The 24,671-nt window shown below is 41.8% G+C and overlaps 1 protein-coding gene across 1 annotated transcript; it reads right to left on the bottom strand.

Annotated features, from left to right (window-relative positions):
- LOC8073633 (cell wall integrity and stress response component 1) lies at positions 17,720-20,366 on the bottom strand. Its single transcript, XM_002449015.2, has 3 exons — positions 19,383-20,366; positions 18,873-19,230; positions 17,720-18,759 (listed from the first exon to the last, which is right to left on the bottom strand). The coding sequence occupies exons 1-3, from the start codon at positions 20,092-20,094 to the stop codon at positions 18,477-18,479; spliced, it is 1,353 nt and encodes a 450-aa protein (XP_002449060.2). The 5' UTR covers positions 20,095-20,366; the 3' UTR covers positions 17,720-18,476.

Raw genomic sequence — 24,671 nt, 5'->3', positions numbered from 1 at the left:
GAGCATGCGAACCTGCAATTCTGCAGTCTGCAAATAGGTAATTCCATTTTCCAATTTGCAAATTGTTAATTCAATCATCCTGTAGCTGATTAAAATACTACAAGTAGCTTTGAACTTTGCAATTGCAAATTTATAATACAATACAGAAATGCCTCTCTAATTCTCTATACTAGCAGTTAGCTTGCAAGGTGTGGAGAAGAACACCCATGTATATATAATTAGACAGAAATATCACAATTATAATAAATAAATAATTTATATTGGTGGCTTTCAAAATATGTTTTGATTCCTTTTTTATTAAATAGCAACACAAAGATTTACAACATGTTATTCATAGTTAATCTTAGTTACGTATAAATTATTAAATGGCTATATGCAAAGTATTAATTGACTTATAGACAGTGAATAGGTTGTGGGTTGTATGATTTGTCTTTTTAATTGTCTTTATGTCAAATTCGAGGCTCTTAGAGACGACCTCCGTCTGTGGGTTGAACATGCCCTAATGTTCTAAGGCATCATTGATATATCACTGTTTTGCACTGATAAATACCTCAAGTGTTTGAGTTGACACAAAGATTGCACTAATTCATCAATATTTAATGAAAACAAATGTAGTGTCCGGAGAATACAGGACATAGTTTGTAGTCACCTAAACGACATGAAGCTCGAAAGATTTATTCAACTATTATGTCATGTGTTTTTAATTCATATAATCTTATAAAGCTAAACTCCACTAGATGATTTCTCTCTTTATGCAAGGTATCCACATCATTCCCTACTAAGTGATCCATTAAATGTTCAATCTCTTCATACAAGGTGTCCACATCATTTTCCACTAAGTCTATGTCATCCCATATCAATTAAAAAAATATCCATGTCATCTATATCACGTAAAATACTTTAAATCTTTAATTTATTAACACACAAGTCATGTACATATACTATTTGTTTCATCACCTATTCCTCTATAATGTAATTAACTATTTAGTTTTTCTTCCACTAGCTTAGCATTTTTTTACTAAATCTTGATACAATAAAATAACATGCAAGTCAAATTCATATTTTATATATATATATATATATATATATATATATATATATATATATATATATATATATATATATATATATATATATATATGCAAAAAAATATTGCTGAACTTTTGAAAAAATGATAATGATTTTATTATTTTTATTTGGTTATTATATTGCAGGCAGGTTGAACACCTACTATAACAATTAAAGAGGATAACTTGTGAAAAACTAACACAACAGTAGTTTGGTGGTGAAATTTATTTATATCGATCTATATCTCCTATAATAAAAACAAACATCACTATCTTTCAATCTCCACATGCAGGACACCGCATGGCATACTCCACTAAGCGCCTTCTCATCATCCCCATAATAATTGCTGCAGCATTTTCCACTAAATACAATTACTATTTTTAGTCTATCAACATACAAGGTATCCACATTGTACTACTCTATCTCTAAAAGCTTCAACTTCTAGAGTTATCCTAAGTCAAACTTTTAAAACTTTGACCGAAATTTCTAGAAAAAACGCTAATATTTATAGTACCAAAATAATACCATTAGTTATCCTAAGTTAAACTCTTAAAACTTTGACCAAAATTTCTAGAGTTATCTTAGATGAACAATGCTAAATGTTGACCTTGAGATAGCATTACTGACAACATGGCCAACGATCTCCTTATGCCTGCAGCTTGATTTTATCCAGCTCCATCATTGAGTGGATTGGCATCTACTGTAGTTGCAAAGTGCAATCTGAACGATTGAAGATTGGCAACCATAACGGAAGCAATTTAACTGCCAATATATTTTTTCAGTGTCTTAATTAATTTTAAACACAAACTTGGTTCCAAAAGCATGCATATCATTCAAATTTAAACCAAAAACCTTACAAGATAAGAGAGTCTTGTATCAACAAAAACCAAAATAAATCAACCAGTTGCTCATGCTCTAAAATTAGGGTACAGTAGTTTCTAAAAAAAGAACATAGCAAAAACAAAGCAGAAGGATGGGAACTGCAGTCCATTATCTGTTGATAACCTAAGCAGAAATAGACCCTATTCATTCTTTAGAGGCTCACTCTAGTTAAAACATCTGGTTTTGGCAAAGGTGCGGACAATTTTTTTTGGATAGGTGGCTAGTTAGTTTTGCCTACATAAAACATTTAAAGCAACATATTGCAAGAATACTATATTTACTTAAGAAGTTGTGCCTCCTCGTATTAGCCAATCAAAGAAGTAAGAACCGGACTTTGTTCTTGAGCGCGTCTTAGGACCATTGGTATCCAAAGAGAAAAATCAGAACAAATCAAACTACAGCCCCTGGACTTTAGAAGATGGAATGAGACCTCACCACTAGTAACCAACGGATCTAAGACAATGGCACATAAAACTAACCTCTTCGCCGTAGAACTTGTTGTTGCTGCCATCCTCCATTAGTGCTAGCTTGAGCCTGACTTGCTTCTCAAAGAGATGGCCATGGGGCCATGGATCCTGTTGTTTCGCCTCTCATCCGTTGTGGCTCGTGCACTGATGAAAAAAAAGAATTGCAATGGTAAAGACAGATACTTTCAGCGATATACTCATTTTATGCTTTTCTGAAGGATAGAGATATAAAATCCCAATTATTGTACAAATAAAGATTACATTACATTAGTTAGTGAGTAAAAGAGGCTTCCCATGCCTGAGGACTACAGCAGGCAGCGTGCAAAGAATCGCTGCTAAACGATCAAACAAATCAATTGATATCTCACTTTAACAGAAAATGATTGGTTGAATCAAACATCAGAAATTCAGATCAAAAGTATAGACGAAGTTTGCAGGTCGAATTTATGCCTAACAACAAACGTTTAAACAACACACAAAACTAACCTCTGAAGTGAATCTATGATCTCACTTTGTACACCATCAAACTGACAGATCCAAGCTATGTACGCAGACATTTGCAAATTGCAAGAAAAAAATTATATATGAACATTCACTAGTACACAGAGGTACTATACAGGCGGTTCACAACCCCTTTCTACAGGCGGTTTGGCGAACCGTCTGCGTTGGTGTCGTGTGGAAATAAATTTTTCCACAAGCGGGTAACTGAGAACCTCCTGTGGAAATGCATTTCTACAGGCGGTTCAGTTATGCCAACCGCCTATAGAAATCTTTTTCTAGAAATCGGTTTTTAAAAATAGGAAAAAAAAGATTTTAATATCAGGGAAGGCACACTGGCTAGGTCGCAAGTCCTGCATTTTTTCGTGTAAAATTGCGTGTTTTGCGGCCGGTGGGATTCAAACTTGAAACCTCGCCCTCACGCGTAGCCTCCTCTACCACTCCACCTATCACTCAATTGTGTCTATATTAGAGTTTAGTTCCCCACATATAATCTTAAACTAAGCATAAATTGATTATTTGAGGCCCTAAACGGATTCAAATGGAAAAGTCGTCAACTACAAAGTTTTACAACTTTTTAAGATCTACAACTTTTATATTGGTAATTCCATCATCCGAGGTCATTTACAAAATTTGAATTTCAAATTTGAGAAATTCAAACGTAGTTTTCGATGACAAGATGATTTCAAATGAAAACATTATCAACTACAAAGTTTCATAACTTTTCAAGATCTACAACTTTCATTTTGACGGTTTTTTCAAACGAGGTCATTTGAAAAGCTCAAAAAATTCAAGTTCAGGCGGATTTCTTTCCACAGGCGTTCTTTAATTAAAACCGCCTGTAAAAATTATGTGCACCACTGGCTTTGAGTACTTTTGTACTAGTGATCTGAGGCCTCAAAATACTTACCCTGCATTGAGGCATTCCCCTTGTCATCGTTGCTCTTCTACCTTGCAACATTGCCCTCGTCTCTGGCTCCCATCCACTAGAAGCCACACATTCTCGGCTTTAGTCAGTTCTTCCATACAATCAAACATTTAACCTCGATACCGTTTGGGTGGAGCTCGAAGGATTGGCATCTGTGCATTCAGTTTTTGCTTAGATTTCCAGTCTAATTATTCAGTTTTCCAAGGGACTGTTCATTCTTATAAGCACGTTATAAATAATTCAAGATATTATAGATAAAGCATCTCTGTGCATTGAGATATTATCGATAAAGCATCGTTATGCATTCGAGATATTATAGATAAAGCATCTATGTGCATTCGGGATATTCATCCAAAAGTTCAGAATTCATGATTGAGATTATATCTACAAAACAAACATTGTCAGAACATAAACTAACATGAGAAAATTTGATCATGACTTTTATTGAGAAAGTTAGTATCACGAACGTAGACATGTGACCATAGAAAATCACGAACGTAGACATGTGACCATAGAAAAAATAGCGGGCTATAGCGGTGCTATAGCTGCTGAACACGCCTGCCGCTAAGCTATTTGTATTTTTTTCCGCTATTACAACTTTCACCGCTATTACACGCTATAGCGCCGCTAAGTTACATTTGCTATGATAAACTTCACCGCTAGTACGCGCTATAGCGCCGCTATTATAAATTTTCTCAGTCTGACTCTCAAAACTCCATCTTAGACTAGATTATCATTTATCAGTTACAACTAATTTGGTATTTTGAACAATGAAGTTTTCATAAACCATGCTATAATGTCACATTAGTACTTAGTAATGTTACCTAGACTTATAAAAACATATTTTTATTCATCAAAATTCATATTTATCATGTCATTTTTATCAATTACTCTTATTTTTCATGTATTTTTTATGAAAACGCTATCTGTCATAGCGTCGCTATAGCTGCATAGCTGATGAAAAAAAGTTGCCGCTATTTTCAATAGCCCGCTATTTTAAACTTTGCATGTGAGTCAGTAGCCAGTGCTACGCGAGCATGTTGATACACTGAATATTGGAGTGCAAGAATGAAAGCAAGCTGTAAACATGAATATCTTTTACTGCAAATAAAGTGTAGGTCTACCTCCTCCTCCTTCTCAAACTCCTTCCAGGTGACGGTGTGTGTCTTGTTAAGGCTGGCCAGGCACACGCCACTTGCCACTCTGGAGAACTAAAAAAATCCCAGACTCAAAGAAGCGAGGAAAATAAAAGGGAAGGAAAGGGAGCAGAGCATACGACCTCTTTGGAGATGAAGCAGAGCTCAACTCTCCATGAGAGACTCACTGTGGCAGGCGAACTCGAGCGCGGCATGGCTGCACCAGCCATCCGAACCGCCTAGGAGCGGAGCGCATGTCACCATCGAGAGGGCCATGTTCTTTCGATCGGTTGCTGGGCATGGGGAAGACAAAGAACAATCTCTGTACCCAACTGCGCACATTTTCCCCATCATGCGATGAACACAGCAAACCCTATTGGCCATTTGTTGTTTGCATCTAGAACAAGAAAATTAACTATACCCTGCTAAGGCGATGGCATCACAGTGTGGTGGCACAGGATTTAGGTCTCCGCTAGGATCTGCGCACTCCACTCCCCTCTTGCAGCGCGTGGGAGGAGGTCCATCGCAGGGATCTCACGCTCGCTCGTGACCAAAGGCGAGCAGAGGATGCCTGTAGTGGGTGTGTTGAGACGGGTGCCATAAATCAAAACCGACAGAGGCAGTGGAGTCCCTTTCCTACCCACGATCAACGGAGACGGGTGCCATGGATCACGCCGCCATCGTTGCAGGTGTCGTGGAGGGGAGGGGACGGAGGCACTGCGAGGGCCGAGGTGGCAGCGGTGGGGGAGGACGGAGGGGAGCACGTGTCGCGGATGTGAGGATGGCAGCAATGGCGCTCGGGTCATGTCTTCATTGTTTTCTTCCTTGGCCAATTCGCAAGCTATCCGATGGTATTTGATTAAGTCTCGTTGCGTAGTGCTCTGTCTAGGTGGCATCGGGATGGAAGTGAAGGGATGGCACGTAGGGCGGCAGGATGACCCACGGATGTCACACCAAAAAATTTCCATTTATTTATTTATATTAATTAATATAAAATCAGTACGGTCTGAATATCCAAAATGTTTCATAGGCCGGGCATGTACAACGGGTCTGTTCATCCCGTCCCTTCGTCGGTATTTTTACAGAAAAACCCCCGTTGAGCTCTGAAGACGGCCCTTCTGTCGTCTCGCGAAGGGACGGAGTCGTCCCGTGCACCGATGCAGAGGAGACCAGCCAAGCAGCGTTATAGGAGTCGTCCCCTCGTCTCGACGGCGCGTAGATCCGGGGCGCTCGCACGCGTGCGTGAAGTTTTGGCGCGCGCGGGAGGGAGCCGTCCCGCCAAATCCGTCTCTGCCTCATCTTATTTCACCGGTGAAGCAGGCACTGCGCTGCAGCTTTCTTCCTCAATCGAGAGCCCCAACCTTTGGCGGCTGCGATGTTGAGTGCCTCAGCAAGGAAGAGCACGCTAGCATCTGCAAACAAGAAGAGCCAGGGTGCTCCGGCTACTGCGTCAGCGGCAACGGCAGTGGCGGCGGCGGCCTGCAACCTCAGTCAGGGTGGAGGCTCGTCGTTGGGCGCGGATGTCGCGGGCCGAACCCTAGGTCGCGGAAGCGGAACAACAGCGATGGCGCCGAGGTACCCCATCTCTCGTTCCCTCAGCAACAGCATGCCTCCTATCTCCATTGGTACATCTGGTGGAGGTGCCTTCCCCGGCGCTGCGACGGCTCCATCGTCTTCGAACAGTGGGTTTCCATTCTCCACTTCACCATCTAATGCTTGGTGGGATCCGGCCAACGTTGATCCAGCTTCTCCTTCGTTTATGCGCTCAGCAGCTTGGGATCCATCTTGGTAATCACCCGATCCTGTGAATTGATCTAGATTTGCTCCTATCTGTTAGTGAAATTTTATCCTATTTGTTAGTGAAATTTTATCCTACCTGTTAGTGAATAGAGCTTTGCTAGTTATTATTTGAATGATCACCTGCGTTTGCTAGTTGTTATCTGAATGTGAACTTGCTAGTTGTATCTGAATGTGAACAGAGCTCAGTTATCTGAATGTGCTCAGTTATATATACTGTAATTTGTTTCATCTTATTTAGGGAAGAATAACAGGAGAATGTGCTCAGTTCATCATGGTTGACAAATATTCAATTCCCTGCATGCAGTGTCCTAGATCTTTCTGTAGGTCTATGTTGTTTGTTATAGATGTTTGAGAATGAATTGATGCTCTATTTTTTTATCAATATTTGATCTTTATTAGTGTGAAGGAGAAGCAGATAGTGCAAACTAAAGTTTTGCTGGTTATTTTAGTGATGTATCTATGTTTCCTGCAGGGATAAAGACCCACGCCCACCTGGTGGGTTTATGAGTTACTTTGGAAACCAGCCACACAATTTTCATTTGGTTGGTGCACCTGTTCACAGCCATGAAGAAATTTCACCGGCCGAAGTACAGATAGTGGATGAGCAGCAGCATGAACTAGTTGACAGTGACGATGAAAATGTTAGGACTGAGAAGCGAATTCCCTGGAAAGAGGATGAGGATGTCAGCTTGATGAGCTCTTGGATAGTGGAAGATGAGCTCTAGGACTGAGCAGACGTTATCAACATAATGCAGGCTTGTGTTATCCTTCACAATATGATAGTGGAAGATGAGAAGGAATCAGTTAGAGTTGCTTTAGATTTGAATGAGAATCCGAGTGCGACGATAGTGCTCCCACCTGAAGTACATACAAGCGACAACCCTAATCCATGCTTCACAGAGGTGCTTCGTAGGAATTCCGCTATCAAAGCTCGGCCGACACACAAGAAACTCAAGAATGATCTAATCGAGCACATATGGCAACGCTACGGAAACAAAGAAAATTAGACAATACATTGCAATTATATATTGGTGGTTTTAAAATAGTGTAATTATGTTCATCTTATATATAATATATATCATATTAGTTTTTTTTAAATATTATAATTATGTTCATCTTATTTATGCTTGAACCTGTCTTCTATCAAATAGCCACACAATAGTAGACAAGTTGATATTCATAATTGATCCTAGCTACATGCAAATCATTAAACATCTTAGAGACAGACATCTGTCTGTGGGCTGTATGATCTGTCTTTATATCTGTCTGTATGATAGATTCGAGACGTTTAGAGACGGAACCCCGTCTTTGGGCCGGGGGCTCTTCGCGTCCGGCCGTTCGGACCGAATTGGTCCGTCCGGCGATTTTCCCGCCGGCTGTTTCACGCCCGCGCCTAGACTGTTTCTCGCCCTGTACTGTTTCCCAGGTGCGTCTAAATTAGGCCTTGTTTAGTTCCAAAAATTTTTACAAAATAGAAATAGTAGCACTTTTGTTTGTATTTGACAAATATTATCCAATTATGAACTAACTAGGCTTAAAAGATTTGTCTCGTCAATTCCGACCAAACTGTGCAATTAGTTTTTATTTTCGTCTATATTTAATACTTCATGCATGCGTCTAAAGATTTGATGTGACAGTGAATCTGAAAAAATTTGCAAATTTTTTTGGAACTAAACAAGGCCTTATTAGGCTTTTAGTGTGGACTGTTTAGACTGTTTCTTTATTGTTTTGATGCATGCGGCAACGTTGACTGTTCGTAACTGGCTAGAAATTGTGGCAACACATAAATTATTAGGCTCTTCATTTACTAGGCTTTGTAGCACTTTTATTTGTATTTGATAAAATATTACCTAATTATGGACTAGCTAGGCTTAAGAGATTCGTCTCGCAAATTACATGCGAACTGTGTAATTAATTTTTATTTTTATCTATATTTAATACTTCATGCATGCGTCTAAAGATTCGATATGATAAGGAATATGAAAAAAATTGTAATTTTTTGGGACTAAACAAGGCGCACTGGTAAAGTAGGTGAATATAGAGACATATGACAGGTTGTCCCATCGCATGGGACCTACTCACCCATAGATACTAATAAATCTTAACAGATTAAAAAAAGTTATAACTTCTAAACCAAATATCAAAATTAAATTCTGATTACACCATCAAATTCCTCGCACCAAATGCTTCAAAACAAGATCTCACATGAATATATTTAAATAAAATTTAATTAACGACCATTTATCTTATAAAGATAGAACATTTTCTTTTATTGAGTAGGTATTCTAGTTTTAGATTCGTAAAATTTATAATATGATATACATAAAAAAACAAATAAATAAAATAACGTAAGTACAAATAATAACATCCAGAGAAAACACATAAGGAAAAAAGAATAAAAACATGTAATGGAGAAAAATTAAAAGAACATCACATAGATACTTTTTAAATATTCTAAAATATACTACACAACATCACTTATGGTGTAAGTGAACATTACTAAATACACCATAGAACATTATTAAATTTATTATAGAACATCACATATATATTACGTGAACATCGCTAAATAATAATAGAACACCATATGTGTACTAAGTGAACATCACAAAAAACGCCATAGAACATCACTAAATACATTATAGAACATCGTATATATTATGTGAACATCTCTCATCACTGGATACATTATAGAACATCACATATATATTACGTGAACATCGTTAAATAATAATATAACACCATATGTGTACTAAGTGAACATCAAAAAAACGTCATAGAACATCACTAAATACATTATAGAACATCGTATATATTATGTGAACATCACTCATCACTGAATACATTATAGAACATCGTATATATTATGTGAACATCACTCATCACTGAATACATTATAGAACATCATATATATTATGTGAACATCACTAAATACACCATAGAACACCATTAAATACATTATAGAACATGACATATGTATTACGTAAACATCACTAAAATATATCATAAAACATTACAATATATTGTGTGAACATCATAAAAAATATCCTAAAACATCATATGTATACTACGAGGACATCATATATTTGAAACATTATATGTATATCACGTGAACACAAAGAAAACATCACAGAACATCGCATGTATAATATGTGAACATAAAAAAACATAACTACATAATCATGAAAAACAATGTAGAACATCATAAAAGATAATAAAAAAAATAAAAGAAAAAAGAAATGAAAGAAAGGTAAAAATTATAAAAATTATAAAAAATGAAAGTAATAATAAACACATAAAAAATAAAATAAAAAATAAGTAAAGCACAAAAAGGAAAAAGAAAAGAAAAGAAATTAAGAAAAAACATGAATTGAATAAAAATATAATTAGAAAAGAAATAAAAAAGTATAAAAATAGAACATCACATGTGCGAACATAAAAAAAATAAAAAGATGAAACTAAAAAGTAAACATAGCATGTCATGAAAATAAAATAAAATAAAAACTAAACACAAAAAACAAAACAATTAACTAGAGTAAATAGAACAAGGGGAAATAAAAGATATAAACAAACATTAAGGAAAAACAATATAAAGAAACATAACGACAAAACAAAATAAAACAAACAAAATATTTAACTATAGTAATACAAAATAAATTAAGAAATAAAAACATAAATCAAAGAAAACATAATTACAAAAAGAAAACAAAAAGAAATAAATAAAAGGAAATCAAAAGAAAAAATAGAACATCACAAGTACAACACGAACATCAAGAATATAAAAAAATAAAAATAAAAATAAAAAATAAAGGAAACATAAATGAAAAATAAAGCATGAAAAGAAATGAAAGATAGAAAAAGGAAAAAAAAAGAATATGAAACAAAAAAGAGAAACTAATGTATAGGAGATAAGGAAAAAAAGAAACAGAAAAGAAAACAAATGAACTAAAAATAAAATATACCAAAAAATAAAAAGAAACAAGAAAAGAAAAGTAAATGCCAACGAGCGGAAGAGGAAAAGAAAAGAAAACTAAAAAGAAAAATTAAGAAGGAAAGAAAATAAAAGAAAAACAAAAACAAAAAAAATAGAAAAGAAAACGTACCTGGACCCGTCGGAAGCTCGCGCGGGAGTCGTGCGCGGGAATCGTCGGACGGTGTCTCCCGTCCGAATATTCGCACGGGAAGATTTTCGGCCACTAGCCCCCTCCACCCAAACCCAACCACACCTGCACCACGTTGCCACTTAAACCCACGCCCAAGGTTGACGGCGTGCCTCCAAATCTAGTCGGCAAGCACAAGCCCTACGTTGGAGATGGGTCACACACCTCAACCTCCCGTCGGCAAGCACAAGTCGTGTGCAAGGCCTCTTGCGTGGATCTACCCAATGCTGGAGGAGCTCGCCGCCTCACTTGTCATGACCTGCTCAACAGGAGTACCAGCGCTTGGGTGCTTGCTTCCTACGGTGGCGGCCTCTATGGAAGTGGACGCATTAGTGGTGAACTCTCGCTCCGTGGTAAGAGTGCCTAGTGGACGACAGATTCGCCTCCATTGTCGCTTGTACAGGGCCCAACACAGGTTACGCCGCCACGAAGGACAGCCTAGTCCTAGTGTCATAGATGCCGAGGCACGCCCTGACCCAACGACGCTAGTCAGGGCAACCACCCAAGGAGACGCGATGGTCAGGGCTGCCACGGACATCGTCAATCGCAGTCCATCTCCTTAGACGATCTTTGCCGACGTATGCCTCAAACGTTTCACTGAGCGAATTACAAAGGCTAGGCCAACCGCCACTCCTAGAGCTAACTTGAGGTGAACCAGCCAAAACTGGACATACACCGCTCGCAGTCGACAAGAGGAGCAAGCAAATAGTGGCGTAGAGCATATCGTATATCCTAGCGTCCAAGCGAGGTGAGCACTTTATCTTGAAGTGACTAGGACTAACCTATAGAATACCATTGTCGATGACGTCGGCCATGAATAAGGCATATGATGAAATCTTCAGTGGTGACCCTAGTACTATGCAGGCGCTATGTGAGTTGTTCCCACCGCACGACGACGTAGGTGCGTGCAAGCAACGACGCCGCTGCCACTCGGTAGCCTGGGCATAGGCCTCCTAGCCGGCGCCGCTAGACGGGTTAATCAATGTTCAATATGATAGCATAGGGTCCTAGCATAAATGTTATGCTTTTATGACCAGCTAGGACCTCACTAAGGTGTGTTGTATTAAACTTTTTTCTCTACCCTAACACAAAGACACACAAACCTTTTGCATGATGAGTGGGAAAGAATTATCTATGTACAGTAAATAAAAAAAGAACTTTAGTCTCAATATGTTCGCTTGAGCTTATCCACCGATCCAGTCGGCAAGCACAAGCCGTGCGTCGGAGATGGGTGACGCGCCGGTCCTCCCCACCGTCCCAATCGGCGCTGGGAAAGGCGACGCCGAGGCGGAGGATTTCTCCGGCGGCGGCCAGCAGGTCAAGGTGACGCGGTTCGACAACCCCGGCTCCGACTCAGATTCAACTACGCACGCGGCCTCCCCTCTCACCGGCACCAGCAAGCTCGGAGCCCACTCCTCCCGCGGCGTTCCGAAGACGCAAAGGGACACCGTGCGCGCCGCCTTGGCACATGCTGTCGCGTCGCCGGTGCTGTGGGCCGTCACCGCCGTCTCCAGCATCCTCAACAACCCCGCGCGCGCCGCCTTCCTGGCGTCGACGCTGGTGGCGCTGTGGGGGTCCGCGGGCCAGCCGTGGCGCACTGTGTGGACCTTCACGGTGATCGCCATCTCCTACCTCGCCTTGTGGACGATCTACCTCACCGCCGTCATACATCCATTCACGGTTCTGGTGTCCCTCTCGTACGTCATGCTGCTAGCTATCTCCGTCACGCATCTGAGTTCGTCGGCGGGTGTCTTCCTCATTCTTCTTGACACGGCGTACGCCGCTGGGTTGTTCGGGTATGCCCTCGCCGAGTACAGGCAGCGCAAGGGATCGGAGCCGGCTGCGGAGGCGCTGCACACTCGCGTGAAGCAGGAGGAGCTCAAGAACGACGAGGACGTCATCACCATGGTTTCTCTGTACGCGACTGTTGCCTCAATTGTTTCTGCAGCCGGCGCGGCATTGGTCATCTTCTACACGACCGACATGTACTGGGTTGTCTACCTGCTTTCGCTTCTTATTGATCTCAGCCTGTTCTGTTGGACTGGCCTTGTGGGGATGCACCTGCTTCATGTAGTTTTGTTTGATGAGGACCAAATGGCATTCCTCTACTGGGGCACTGTGTTACTTTTATTACCGGACTTCCTTCTTACCTATCTGTTCGGCCAGGCAATTGGCGTGCTAGTGCATCTCATTGGTCTTATGGGTGTAGCTGGGATTCTTGGTTACAGTGTCAGTGTGTATGTATGCTACAAGCATATCAGGACACACTAGGATCCTCTTAATTATGAGGAGAAATAAAAGGATTCTATGTTGTTTCTGTAATATTGTAGCTGGTTTCAATGCTTCAGCTTCAGTACCCTATGTGTAGTCCAACTTTGTATCTGAACTCGATCTATGTCATTGATTTTCTGTTTGTTACATGTTGCACTGACTTGGGGTTCTTATAATAATTGAAACAGTTTTGTGTTTTATATGCTATGTGCTAATATATTACAACTTCTTTAAATATTACAACTCTATGTCATTGATTGCTGCTTCAATGGCGACTTCCTCCGGCCCGCCTGGCGCCTTCGCCTTGTTTGTATGAACCTTTAGAAGTAATCTTGCAGAGCTTTCCCTTGACTCTGCTTGCACTGGAATAAGTTTGTAGAGGTCAGTGATTCGGTAGTGAATCCTTGAAAATTTGCCAGAATTTTGTCGTGGAGGTTTTCCCATGAGTAGATGGAGCCTGATCTGAGCATTGAATACCAGGCCAACGCATTTCCTTTGGCTGCAATTACGAAGGACTTTGCTAGGACAGTCTCGCTTCCCCCCGCCGAAGCCACCGCCGCCTCGAAACTCATCAGAAACTGGCGTGGGTCTGCTTTGCCGTTGAACTTTGGGATAGCAATCGGCTTGTAGGAGGCTGGCCAGGGCGAAGCTTCTAGGCCTTCAGACAGTGGAGATTTCAAATCTAGGGTTCCCCGGATTGTGCCACTGTGGTTGGCAGGTTGTTTATTCACGGCGGTAGCAATATTGCCCGGTTGCGGTGCAGGCTGAGTCATAGGTTGCATACTAAGAATTTCCGCCTGCAGAATAGAGAGCTGCTGCCTGATTTCTGCTGCTTGTGCTGCGGCTAGGGCTGCCTGCTGGCTAGCTGCGTAGGTGGCCGCGACTCTGTCCCTTTCCTGCTGCACACTCTGCAGTTGAGCCTGCAGCTGCTGGAGTTCTCGAATCACCGAAGACTCCGGCTGCTCTTCCGCGAGCAAAGCGGGATCCTGCGCTGGCTGCCCATCTTCAGTGCCCTCATTTCCTATCGAAGCATACGTACTATGAGTGGTGCGTGTTGGCCTTCCTCTTCTAGCAGTTTCAGTCGGTGCTCTTGTGGCATTGTTTCTTTTTCCAGACATCGCGGGTTATCTTTCGGGCCCCATGGTGGGCGCCAATGTTGGAAGAGGTAGAGGTTCCTCCAATAGCGAAGGTTAGTCGAGCTCGTTCGCCCGTTGTGGCGAGGGGCCTGAATGTGCTGGCAGTCAAGGAAGAGAGAGCTCAAAACACTAGAATGGACAGTGCTTCAATAAATCGGTTCCAACCAACTTTTGAAAGAGAATTTACAATCTCAATATATAGGGCGCGAATTTCAATCGGGATCCGTTATAGAAATACCCCGTGACAGTGGCGGGATATTCCAGCATATTCCACCATTGCCGTCTTACAACCCACAGGGCTACTTGAGTAATTTGAACCGCAAACTCTTTACAGGCTATCGTGTTGGAGTCTTGGTCCTGCCACGGCTCAATCCTTCACCTATCCTTCGCCGAGACTCACATATACTCCGTCGCACGGCCGCTGAGAGATCTCCGTCCGCCACTCTAACGTTCTTTGCTTCGCCCTTGATCGGGGTCATCACATCCTTCGTCACGCAAGGGCCGAAGGATGGGCCCTTACCTCCTGTGATCCTCCGCTCTAGGTCGGTTCCTGCACACATGTCTCACAAAACCGATCTACATCAGTGTTAAATTTTCCCGAACCTTCGTCCCTTACAGTCCGAAGGTTGAGGGCATGAAGGTTCAGTCATCGCGGCCGAGTTACGTTCTTTTACTTCCAACGCATCTGGTAGGGGTGAAGGCGTGGTTGAGTCCCCAACATACTTGAAATATGTAAGAAAAAAGTTTCAGCTAGGAATTTAAAACAAAAACTATGAAGTAGATTTTTCCCAAATTTCTTGATTTATTTTAGTACTCTATATTCATGCTAATGTTATGCTTGATTTGCACGTGAATCTTAAGGTCAACTTATATATTTAGTTGAATTCCTTTTATTTCTTTTGGTAAAGGCGAAAGATAGGCGGATGTAATGCTGACGTCATATGTGTTGCAACACATCAACAAATTAAGTAGAGCTGCATGACTAAAAAAAATTAAGTAGAGGGCTGCGACAGTGCTTGCTTATCAGTTGCTCGATCCTGCACGTACTGCGCACGAACGCAAGGGCCCAGCGTGAAATGCCTCGGCCTGCCTCGGTCAAGGTGGGCTCGGAAGAAGAAAGGAACAAGATTAAGCCCAGATCACAAATGGAAACAGATTTTACATTTATTTTATTTTCCAGAAATCCCCTAATACTCACAAAAAGTTTTTTTGGGAAACTCGCCATAATTATAAAGGTTCCCCAAGAATCTCAGGAACAAGATTTAGGGATTTTATATTTCTATGTTTTCATTAAACTGATTTGTTTCATGCTCAAGAATTTTATGCATAACAATAATGATAAGAGCATCTCCAAGAGCTTTCCATTCTCAGCTTTGCATTTTAGGGGATTTGCAAAGTTGCAAATGAGTTTGCAAAGTTCCCAAAGGGGGGATCTCCAACCGTTTTGCATTCTCATCAAGTCCTTTCCCGAAATTTTTTCCCACGCGCCATCCGGCCAAAAAATTTCGCCCGCAGTGCCAGATCGCAGTCCGTGTTCGCGCCATCGTAGATCGCAGTCCGTCGTTCCAGTGCCCATCGTTCCTCGCAGTCCGTCGTTCCAGTGCCCATCGCCCCCGTCTCCCCGTCGCCCATCGTTCCTCGCCCATCCCCAAACTCGCCTAAACCTGGGAGATGCGGCGGCGGAGGGAGGGAGGGGCCGCACGAAGACTTGCGTCGCGATGAAGATGTTGTGTGGCGGCGGCGAAGGGAGCTGTCGCGCGATGAAGAAGCCGCACGATGAAGAAGTCGCGTGGCGGCGGCGGAGGGAGATCGCGGGGGGGGGGGGGGAGATAAATCGCGCGGGAGTCCTTTGGCGCGCCGAGTCGGGCAACCGCAATGCCGCCCAAAATATTTCGCGCGAGGGGACCGAGCGGCCTACGTGGCGGACCGAATTTCTTGCGAATCCCAAATGCAAAGCCTTGAGGAGGTTTGCATATATGCAAAGTTTCCACCTCTATTTGCAAACCTTACCAAATTGCAAACCTCATTTGCAAAGCCATTGGAGAGGTGTTTTCTACTCTTTTTTGCAAATTGGGCAATGCAAAGTTGATTTGCAAAGCCCTTGGAGATGCTCTAAAGAAAGCTCGAGAACTATTTTATATATTGTTGTTTCATTAAATTCATAAAATGCTTAGGTCCATTCCACCTAGACAATTCATATGATTCTTTCAAAAAAAGTCATAAATCACTGACATATATATTACTTATTTTTTTTGGGGGGGATACATATATAATTATATATACTCCCTCCGTCTCAAAAAAAAGACCGTTGTTGTTGACTTTCAGACATCTTGTTTGACCATCCGTCTTATTAAAATTTTTTGTATAAATATCCTCTATTTTGATATGACTTATTTGATCATTAGAGGTACTTTAATAATGATTTATCTATTTTAGAATTTACACAAAAATTTTGAATAAGACGAGTGGTCAAACATGATTGGTCAAAGTAAAAAACATCGGTCTGTTTGAGACGGAGGGAGTATTACTTGTCCCGGAGAATAGTTTTGTAAGGATCAATGTATTAAATAGCGCGCTATTTTCGCGCTATAGCGCCGCTATAGCGGCCAGAATAAGTCGACGCGAAGCTATACCTCATTTTTACGCTATTAGCGCTATTGGCACTATAGCGCGCTATAGCGCCGCTAAACTGAAATAGCGCTATAGCGAAACTATTTGCACGCTATTGCTGTTTATCTGTGATCATGTTATCATGTACTTATTTGTTGTGCTGTGCTTATGCACTATGCAGTCATGCATTATGCTTATGAGTTAGTTATGTATTAAACATTTAAACTGTAAAACACCTATGATTTGTGATTTGTGATTGTGAAATATGATGGTTGTTTGAACTTGTTGTCTATTATATATTTTGTCTATTTCCAAATAAATAGCGCGCTATAGCGCCGCTATAGCGTCGCTATAGCGTGGATAGCTACAACACGCTGCTGTGTACAGCAGCCGCTATAGTGGGGCTATAGCGCCGCTATAGCGTTCACTATAGCGCAAATAGCGTCTGGGATATGAAGACGCTATTTTCTATAGCCCGCTATTTAAAACATTGGTAATGATGGACAATACTTGCATTTGAACAGTTGTCAGCCAGTCTTAAGTACCACAAGGGGTTTGCATCCATGGACCCACTAACTGAAGGTCCAACACACTGCAGATAGTTGACCACTAGGATACAAAATTTGCTTCACATTTTCTATTTTCAGGTTGAATCTCAATGTAAGCCCAGGTTTCCATGCATAGCGTTCTAAGCACGTTGTTTGCAGCATCCAATGAAACAAACAGGCAACTTGAGGACACCAATTCTCTTGATGTTTGAACATGTTTTCGGCTGAGCAGAGTACTATATATATGGGAACACAAGGTTAACAACAGTTAACAAACAACCCTATTCATCTGATCTGTTTGGACCGAACCAGCTTCCAGGTCTTGCTATGGACAAGCAGACAACCTCATATTACTGTCCATTAAAATACTGCACAATCACCATCTGGTATACTGGCTATATATAGAGCTGTACAGACAAGCAGCACTTGCTAGGGATCAGTACTATACTTGTATTTACTAGTACATTGAGTTGGATGTAGCTGGAGGTACCATCTTCCAAGAGAATACAAGATTTGCAGCCCGTTTCTTCTCCCAAAGTGCCTATTTGTTCTTAACCTCTTGTCTAGCTTCTTCTTGGAAGGAGCTAAAATGCTTATGGAGGCAAGCATCTGATTTGAGCTCAGCACATTAGGACAAACTGATGTTTTGATATTGATTTACTCAGATCTTGGAAGCTGGCACAACTCACAAGTTTTGTTGGTAGTGCATGACATTATTCTCTTGCTGTCACTGTCAGCATGTTATATGCTTGCAAACTATTTTGTTTTAAATTATCCTTGTGGTTTCTTGTACTGTTATGAAACTTAATACTAATATCATGAATTATATCAGATAATCTGCAGAGAAAACTGCGATAAATTTGTAGCCAAAATTTGCATTTCTGGCCCATAAAAAAAAGAACTGGATTAAAGGTGCAATAACAGAGAAATGAAACAAAATTAACCCAACTAAGTTATACTAGTGGTTACAACTTAGTAGCCACTGTAAATGACTACAAAGCAGGGCAGTATAGCTCTCGGATTGAACACAAACAGTTCATCCAAATCTGAGTAGACACCTTCTGTGCTGGAGCTGACAGAGTCAAAGTCACAGTAGTCCTCTGAAGACTTCTCATCACTAGTGGCCTTCTTGACCCTCCCTGCAACGACTCTGCACACCAGCATCGCCCTCTTGTCACTGTCCGACAGCACCTGAGCCATGTCGTGAGCACGGCCGCTCGTCGCCATTGTCGCAATCTTCCCATCACCATCCACCCTGACGCATTACAGATTTAATTTGTCAATTGGCCAGTCCACCATACAGTGATATTAATTACCTTAAAAACTTAAAATGTGCTATCTGAATGTATCAGTGTATTATTACAGTACCTGAAACCGTCCCTGATGATGCTGCACAGGTTGCACGGCGCCGACGCCGGCGACCGGCAGCACAGCGCGGTGGTGCCGGCGAGGCCGAGGGAGCAGGTGAAGGTGGTGCAGTGGAACCTGAGGAGCTCGTTGCCGTCGGCGACGCACCGAGGGTTCTTCTTCCCCGGCCCCTGGTCGCTGCTCGCCCTCTCCCTGATGCTCTCCTTGTACTGCTCGAACCTCTTCACCGTCCTCTCGCTGCTCTGTACCTTGAGGATCCGCTCGATCTTGCAGACCGGCGCCTGCTTCCTCAGCCAGCTCGACTGGAATATGATCTCCACAATGTTCCTGCTCGTGTCCTCGGATCCCAGCTCCGAAACTGCCATTGCACAGATTATATATTTTGTTGCATTATTTCTTTACACGAATAAATATCCAAGAAATTTGAAAAGTTTGAACAGTACAAATTAAAGACCCATTTTTGCTTTTTGCATTTTGAATGTTTGGTCGAGAACAATAAGATATATATACCTGCGTGTCTGGTTGCTCTGTGGAGCTCAAGCGACTCTGCCTTGTTGAACACCTCGTCGCAGTCGGCGCAGGGGAATGCAGCGGTGGCGGCGGCGGCGAAGCTTCTGGGGTCGAAGACGGAGTGGCACTCGTAGCACCGGGAGAGCTTCCTGATCTGCTGCACGCCGCGGAAGGAGCTTCCTCCGATGGAGGAGAGCGGCGAGGAGAGCGCGGACGAGAGCGGCGACGACGAGGACGTCGTGACGGCGGTGGTCGCCGCCGTGGTCTCCGAGTTGAACGACGACGTGGCCGAGACGGCGGCAGCGTACACGGCGTCGACGTCGGGGGCCCTGAGCGACCTGCTCGAGGCGCTGCGGGCGGCGCCGCGGTCACGGTCGCCATGGTCCCGGCTCATCACCGAGCTCTCCTTGGTGCTGCAGATGGACGACCGGCCCGCGCACGTCAGGCTCCGGCCGATGCTGATGCTCCTCTTCTTGTTCTTCTTGCTGGTGCTGCTGCCGTTGCTCTGCTTGTCGACGTTGCTGTCCTTGCCGTCTGTTGCCTGGGCTCTGCTCTTGCTGGAGGATGTTGTTGAAGAATGGTAGTAGAACCCCATGGACCTAGCGACCCACGACGACGACGACGACGACGACGAAGAAGACCGAGACGGCTTCTTCCTGTCAGGTACTCTGCTCATCTTCTTGGCACTGGCGGCCATTGGAGGACAAGGCATGATCTATGTACTTTATCTTGGTAGCTAGCTAGCCCTTCTGCCGGCGCCTCTGTTGTTCTAAATTCTAATCCTCCTTTCTGAAACTGAACTTTGTTGGAAGGCAAAAGGGAGTTGCTGGAACAAAGGCAGGTAGTGGTTACTTTAGGCTAATGCGACTGCGCTGCTCCATGCATGATTATGATTAGTATAGTATTAGTGGCCCTAATGGGTTATGGCAATGGCGCCCCTTTTATTTCGTAATGGCGGCCTGGCGGGTGGCTGGTGGAGGCGAATGAAAAGACACGCCGCTCGCAGAGCCACAAATGCCAAGGAGGGAGGAAAGCCTGGAAGCAACGGGCTTTGCTCGCTTTGCTCTGCGTGTGCGAGTGTTTTGCATGGATGGCATGGCATGGGCAGCCTGCAATCATGCCCCCAATCCAAATCCTGAGTTATTCCTGACCCCCGGGATGGGCCATGTGATGCGAGCAAGCTCCTGTTTCTTTTTTTTATTAGATTAGAAGGGCAAAAGCCTTACAGTGTGAGAATTTTGAATTAAAGAAGGAAAAAGTTTATACTAGAGGGTTTAAGAAACGAAGAAGGAAACAAAAAAGATGATCTTTAAAAAGGGTCTTATATAGTCTTCAATATTCAGCTGAATCTCTTTGAAGATCATCAATTCAGTTCGTGCTGTCGATATATAGCTAGTCCAGCACGTTGGCTAGATATTCAACCAACTCACGAAGGGGTACGCCTCCTACAGAGCCGCCGCCGTCACTACAACCATAGGGTTCCTCTCCTTCCTTTTTGTGTTGAATATGTTCCAAATTCAGTTGCACATTATAAATACCGACTTTTTATGGAGCAAAGTGGAGGCCTGTCACCGGAGGCTTGGGCCGGAACGAAGATATGATCTTGTAAGCCGCCGCACGGCATTGTAACCCAACTCTTAATAATAGTGAGGAGTGTTTACTGGCTGGCACCCGTGGTTTTTCCCCTTCACATTGGAGGGGTTTTTCACGTTAAATCTTTGTGCCTCCGCTGTGTTTTGATCTTGTGTTCTTCGTCGTTTATCCGCCGTCATTCTCAACACTTTGGTGCATCTGCTAGGGGGCAAGAAGGAGAGGAGACCTATTCCTTTTTCTGCAGTTTTTCTATCTAGTTAATTAGAGTTTAGTCTAATAAATCTTCCGACAAAAAATCAGATGGCCAAGCTCATGTTTCTTGCGATGATTTCAACAGATGCCACGATAAAGATCATCATTGCAACTTTCGATTTCCAATTTTATAGCCACTACAAGAGAAGCGACTCTAGGTCATCGAAATCATTGTTGAAGGTCGCAAAGAGGAATTCAAGGTCTCAGTGATGATTCTGCAGCCAATGTCATACCCAATGATGCAATTGCCTATACTCTTCCAGCGATTTAGATCTCTTTTGGACTAATTCTGAATCGTTGGATATTTCGCCATGTCCAATATTTTGGGGTTGGTCGTTGGATTCACCATAAGGACTACACTTTAGCTTAGATTAGATGTTTTAGAGAAGTCACTAGATAAGAAGATAATGTTAAAATCTCGATAAAATATTATGTATTTTTTATTTCAGATTTTTTTCGTGTGCAATTTGGGGATTTAACGTGTCAAGATTTAATATAAGTCTCTCTTCACTTCAGAAAAAAAAAAGCACACGTTACGATGATGGGGGTCTATCGTATCCCAAATAGTCTGCTTGCCCAGAGAATCTCCTGCACGTACAAGTTGGTATGTTGTTTAGCGGCACAGGTTGTACCAGTTGGTGTACGTGTACCCAGCTGGCTATGCTAGCATTTGCACAACTTTGTGCACAGCTGCATGCAGCGTGCATGGTCAGCAGCGAGTCCACGAAGAGGCATGCAGAGGCCGGCCGGCCGTCGTCGTTGGCTGTGCAACCGATCAGACGTACGGTGGTGATGAAAGGCCTTGCATGCATGGAATGGGGCCTCAAAAGCCCTGCAGCTAGCGTCGTCACTGCGCCTCATCATTAGCGGAAGACCCAAACGGCTACCCGCCCAATCCAATGCTATCCTATCCTCCTGTTACGATCGAGAAAAGAAGTCGAGAAGAATGGGCGTTGCGGTTGATGATCCGGTCTGGATTGGGGCAAATCATTACCGTTGTGTCTGCGCTGCCAGTTGTAGTACATGATTGCCCCCAGGCCTGCATGTTGCTCGATTCCATTGGTGCGGTGTTCGCGGCCTTGAGGTTTGCAAATTATTAAATATATATAGCAGAATACAATTATATATATATATATAATGTAAAATTTTGAAACATAAATTACAAGGAATTAAACCAATTTTTTTGAACTTAAATATATAATTTTTAAAAGGAAAAACTTGCTATAAAGTTTAGATCTATTCGAGTACTTTAACTTCGATATCTTCATCTGAACTTATTTGGAAAAATTATGAAATTTAGTCTGCTTCACTTGTTTTAGAGACGGGCCAAATTACCAACCAATTTCTAGCATTTAGAATTTAAGGCATTTCTAGAGACGCGTGCCTAGTAATTCCAACCATCTTGAAAAATAATTTGTATAGATATTCTGCGGAACTCCATGATTATTAGTCTTGTCTCTTATCAAACATCAAAATCATAGGACTTAGGGTCTGTTTAGATTCCAACCTAAATTTTTTGGCTGTAAATTTTACATTCCAAATAGGTGTTTAGATGCTTCCTAATTTTTTTTATCTGCAACACATAAGACACGGACTCCTAAGCAAGTTTACACAGTTTTGGGGCTCCAAGGTCCCAAATTCCAAATCTTTACAATCCAAGTTTTACAGGCCCCATTTAGATCCATTCTTCTAAAAAGTGCTCATTTTTTAAAAAATTTTAGCTGTTTGGCTACATCTAAAAAGGGCCTTAGACCTTGTTTAGTTCTAAAAAAAATTGCAAAAAATTTCAGATTTTTCGTCACATCGAATCTTGCAACATATGTATAAGACATTAAATATAGATAAAAATAGTAATTAATTGCATAGTTTACCTGTAATTTAAAACACGAATCTTTCGAGCCTAGTTAGTTTATAATTGGATAATATTTATTAAATATAAAAAAATGGTGTAGTGTCTATTTTGCAAAAAATTTGGAACTAAACAAAGCCTTGCATGGGCTCATGATGGGGCACGCTCAGTCGTTCACTGCTGCTCTCGATTAGGCAGATAAATAGGTAGCTGTAGGCCACACATATGCATGCATGCACAGGTCTGAAGTAGTTGAGTTTTGCATGATTGCTCTATTGTTTCTTTTGATACGATAGTTTGTTTTCCAAGTTGCCTTGTTTAGGCCCTGTTTGGTTGGCCCCAGTAAAATTTAACTACCATCGTATTAAATGTTTGAACACATGCATAGAGTACTACGTATAGACTATTTACTAAACTCAAAATACAGATAGAAAGTATTTTGCGAGACAAATCTTTTAAGCCTAATTAGTTCATGATTGGACACTAATTGTCAAATAAGACAAAAATATTATACTACCTGTTAAGCTTTAACATCTCCAACCAAACACCTCCTTAGTTTCTACAAAAACCAAAAACTTTTCAAAATTCCTCGTCACATCGAATCTAGTAGCACATGCACGAAGCATTAAATATAAATAAAAAATATAATTAATTATACAACTGTAATTTATGAGACGAAACTTTAAGCCTAGTTAGTTCATGGTTGAATAGTAATTATTAAATACAAAAGAAACTGCTACATGATCCAAAAAAAATTTCACGAGGGAAAAATGCGATTTTTGGTTGTTCAGTTGTCAAGCAATCACATCATGATATTTAGACCTAATCTTCGGTCTGAACCACTCGCTGCTCAGTTCGGCAGTCACTATAATTAATCACCCAAATGAACACACGGACGCACTTTTCTCAGTGTCAAAAGTTTTTTGATGAAACAGTGGGGTAAACCCCCCACCTTTCTTTTTCTTTTTTCTATTTATTCGAACAAAAGGTAAACCAGTACAACAGCAGTAGCACGAGCTGTGCTAAGCTTCTAAGAGAGCTAACAAAGCTCAAAAAAAAGAAAAGGGAAACAACATTAGGAGATACCTCGACTAGGTTTGGCTTTGATACAAATCAAACCAAATTCATGTTTGAAGTGGACTTTCCAGTTAGCCAGCGAGCATGCTTTGCCATCAAAAATTAGATTGTTTCTGGAGCACCAGATGGACCAGCAAGCAGTGATCAGAACTTCCCTGAAAATTGGGTTGCCAAAAGATAACATTGCATCAAGTATCATGTCAAAGTGGGGTAGATTTAAGTTCCAAGAGACCCCAACAAGGTTCCAGCATGCTTGACTAAAAGGACACTCGAAAAAGAGATGGTACATAGTTTCTTCCACATCCAGGTTACAAATGGCACAGGAGTAACTGGTAAGATGCATGCTTTTCCTCCTCAAGAGATTTCTGGTGTTAAGTCTGTCTTTGAGGAGTAACCAGAAGAAAAACTTGTGTTTTCCAAGGTTGCTGCCTTTCCACATCCATTCAAATAGGGGTGAAGCTTGGTGATCCCCGAGAAGTAGGTTGTAGGCCTTCTTGGAGAAGAAAGAGGTGGATGGG

The sequence above is a fragment of the Sorghum bicolor genome, chromosome 5 (genome assembly GCF_000003195.3).
Source record: "Sorghum bicolor cultivar BTx623 chromosome 5, Sorghum_bicolor_NCBIv3, whole genome shotgun sequence".
NCBI lineage: Eukaryota > Viridiplantae > Streptophyta > Magnoliopsida > Poales > Poaceae > Sorghum > Sorghum bicolor.
Note: the sequence above shows the minus strand (reverse complement) of the source record. Positions and strands in the feature narration are given on the sequence as shown.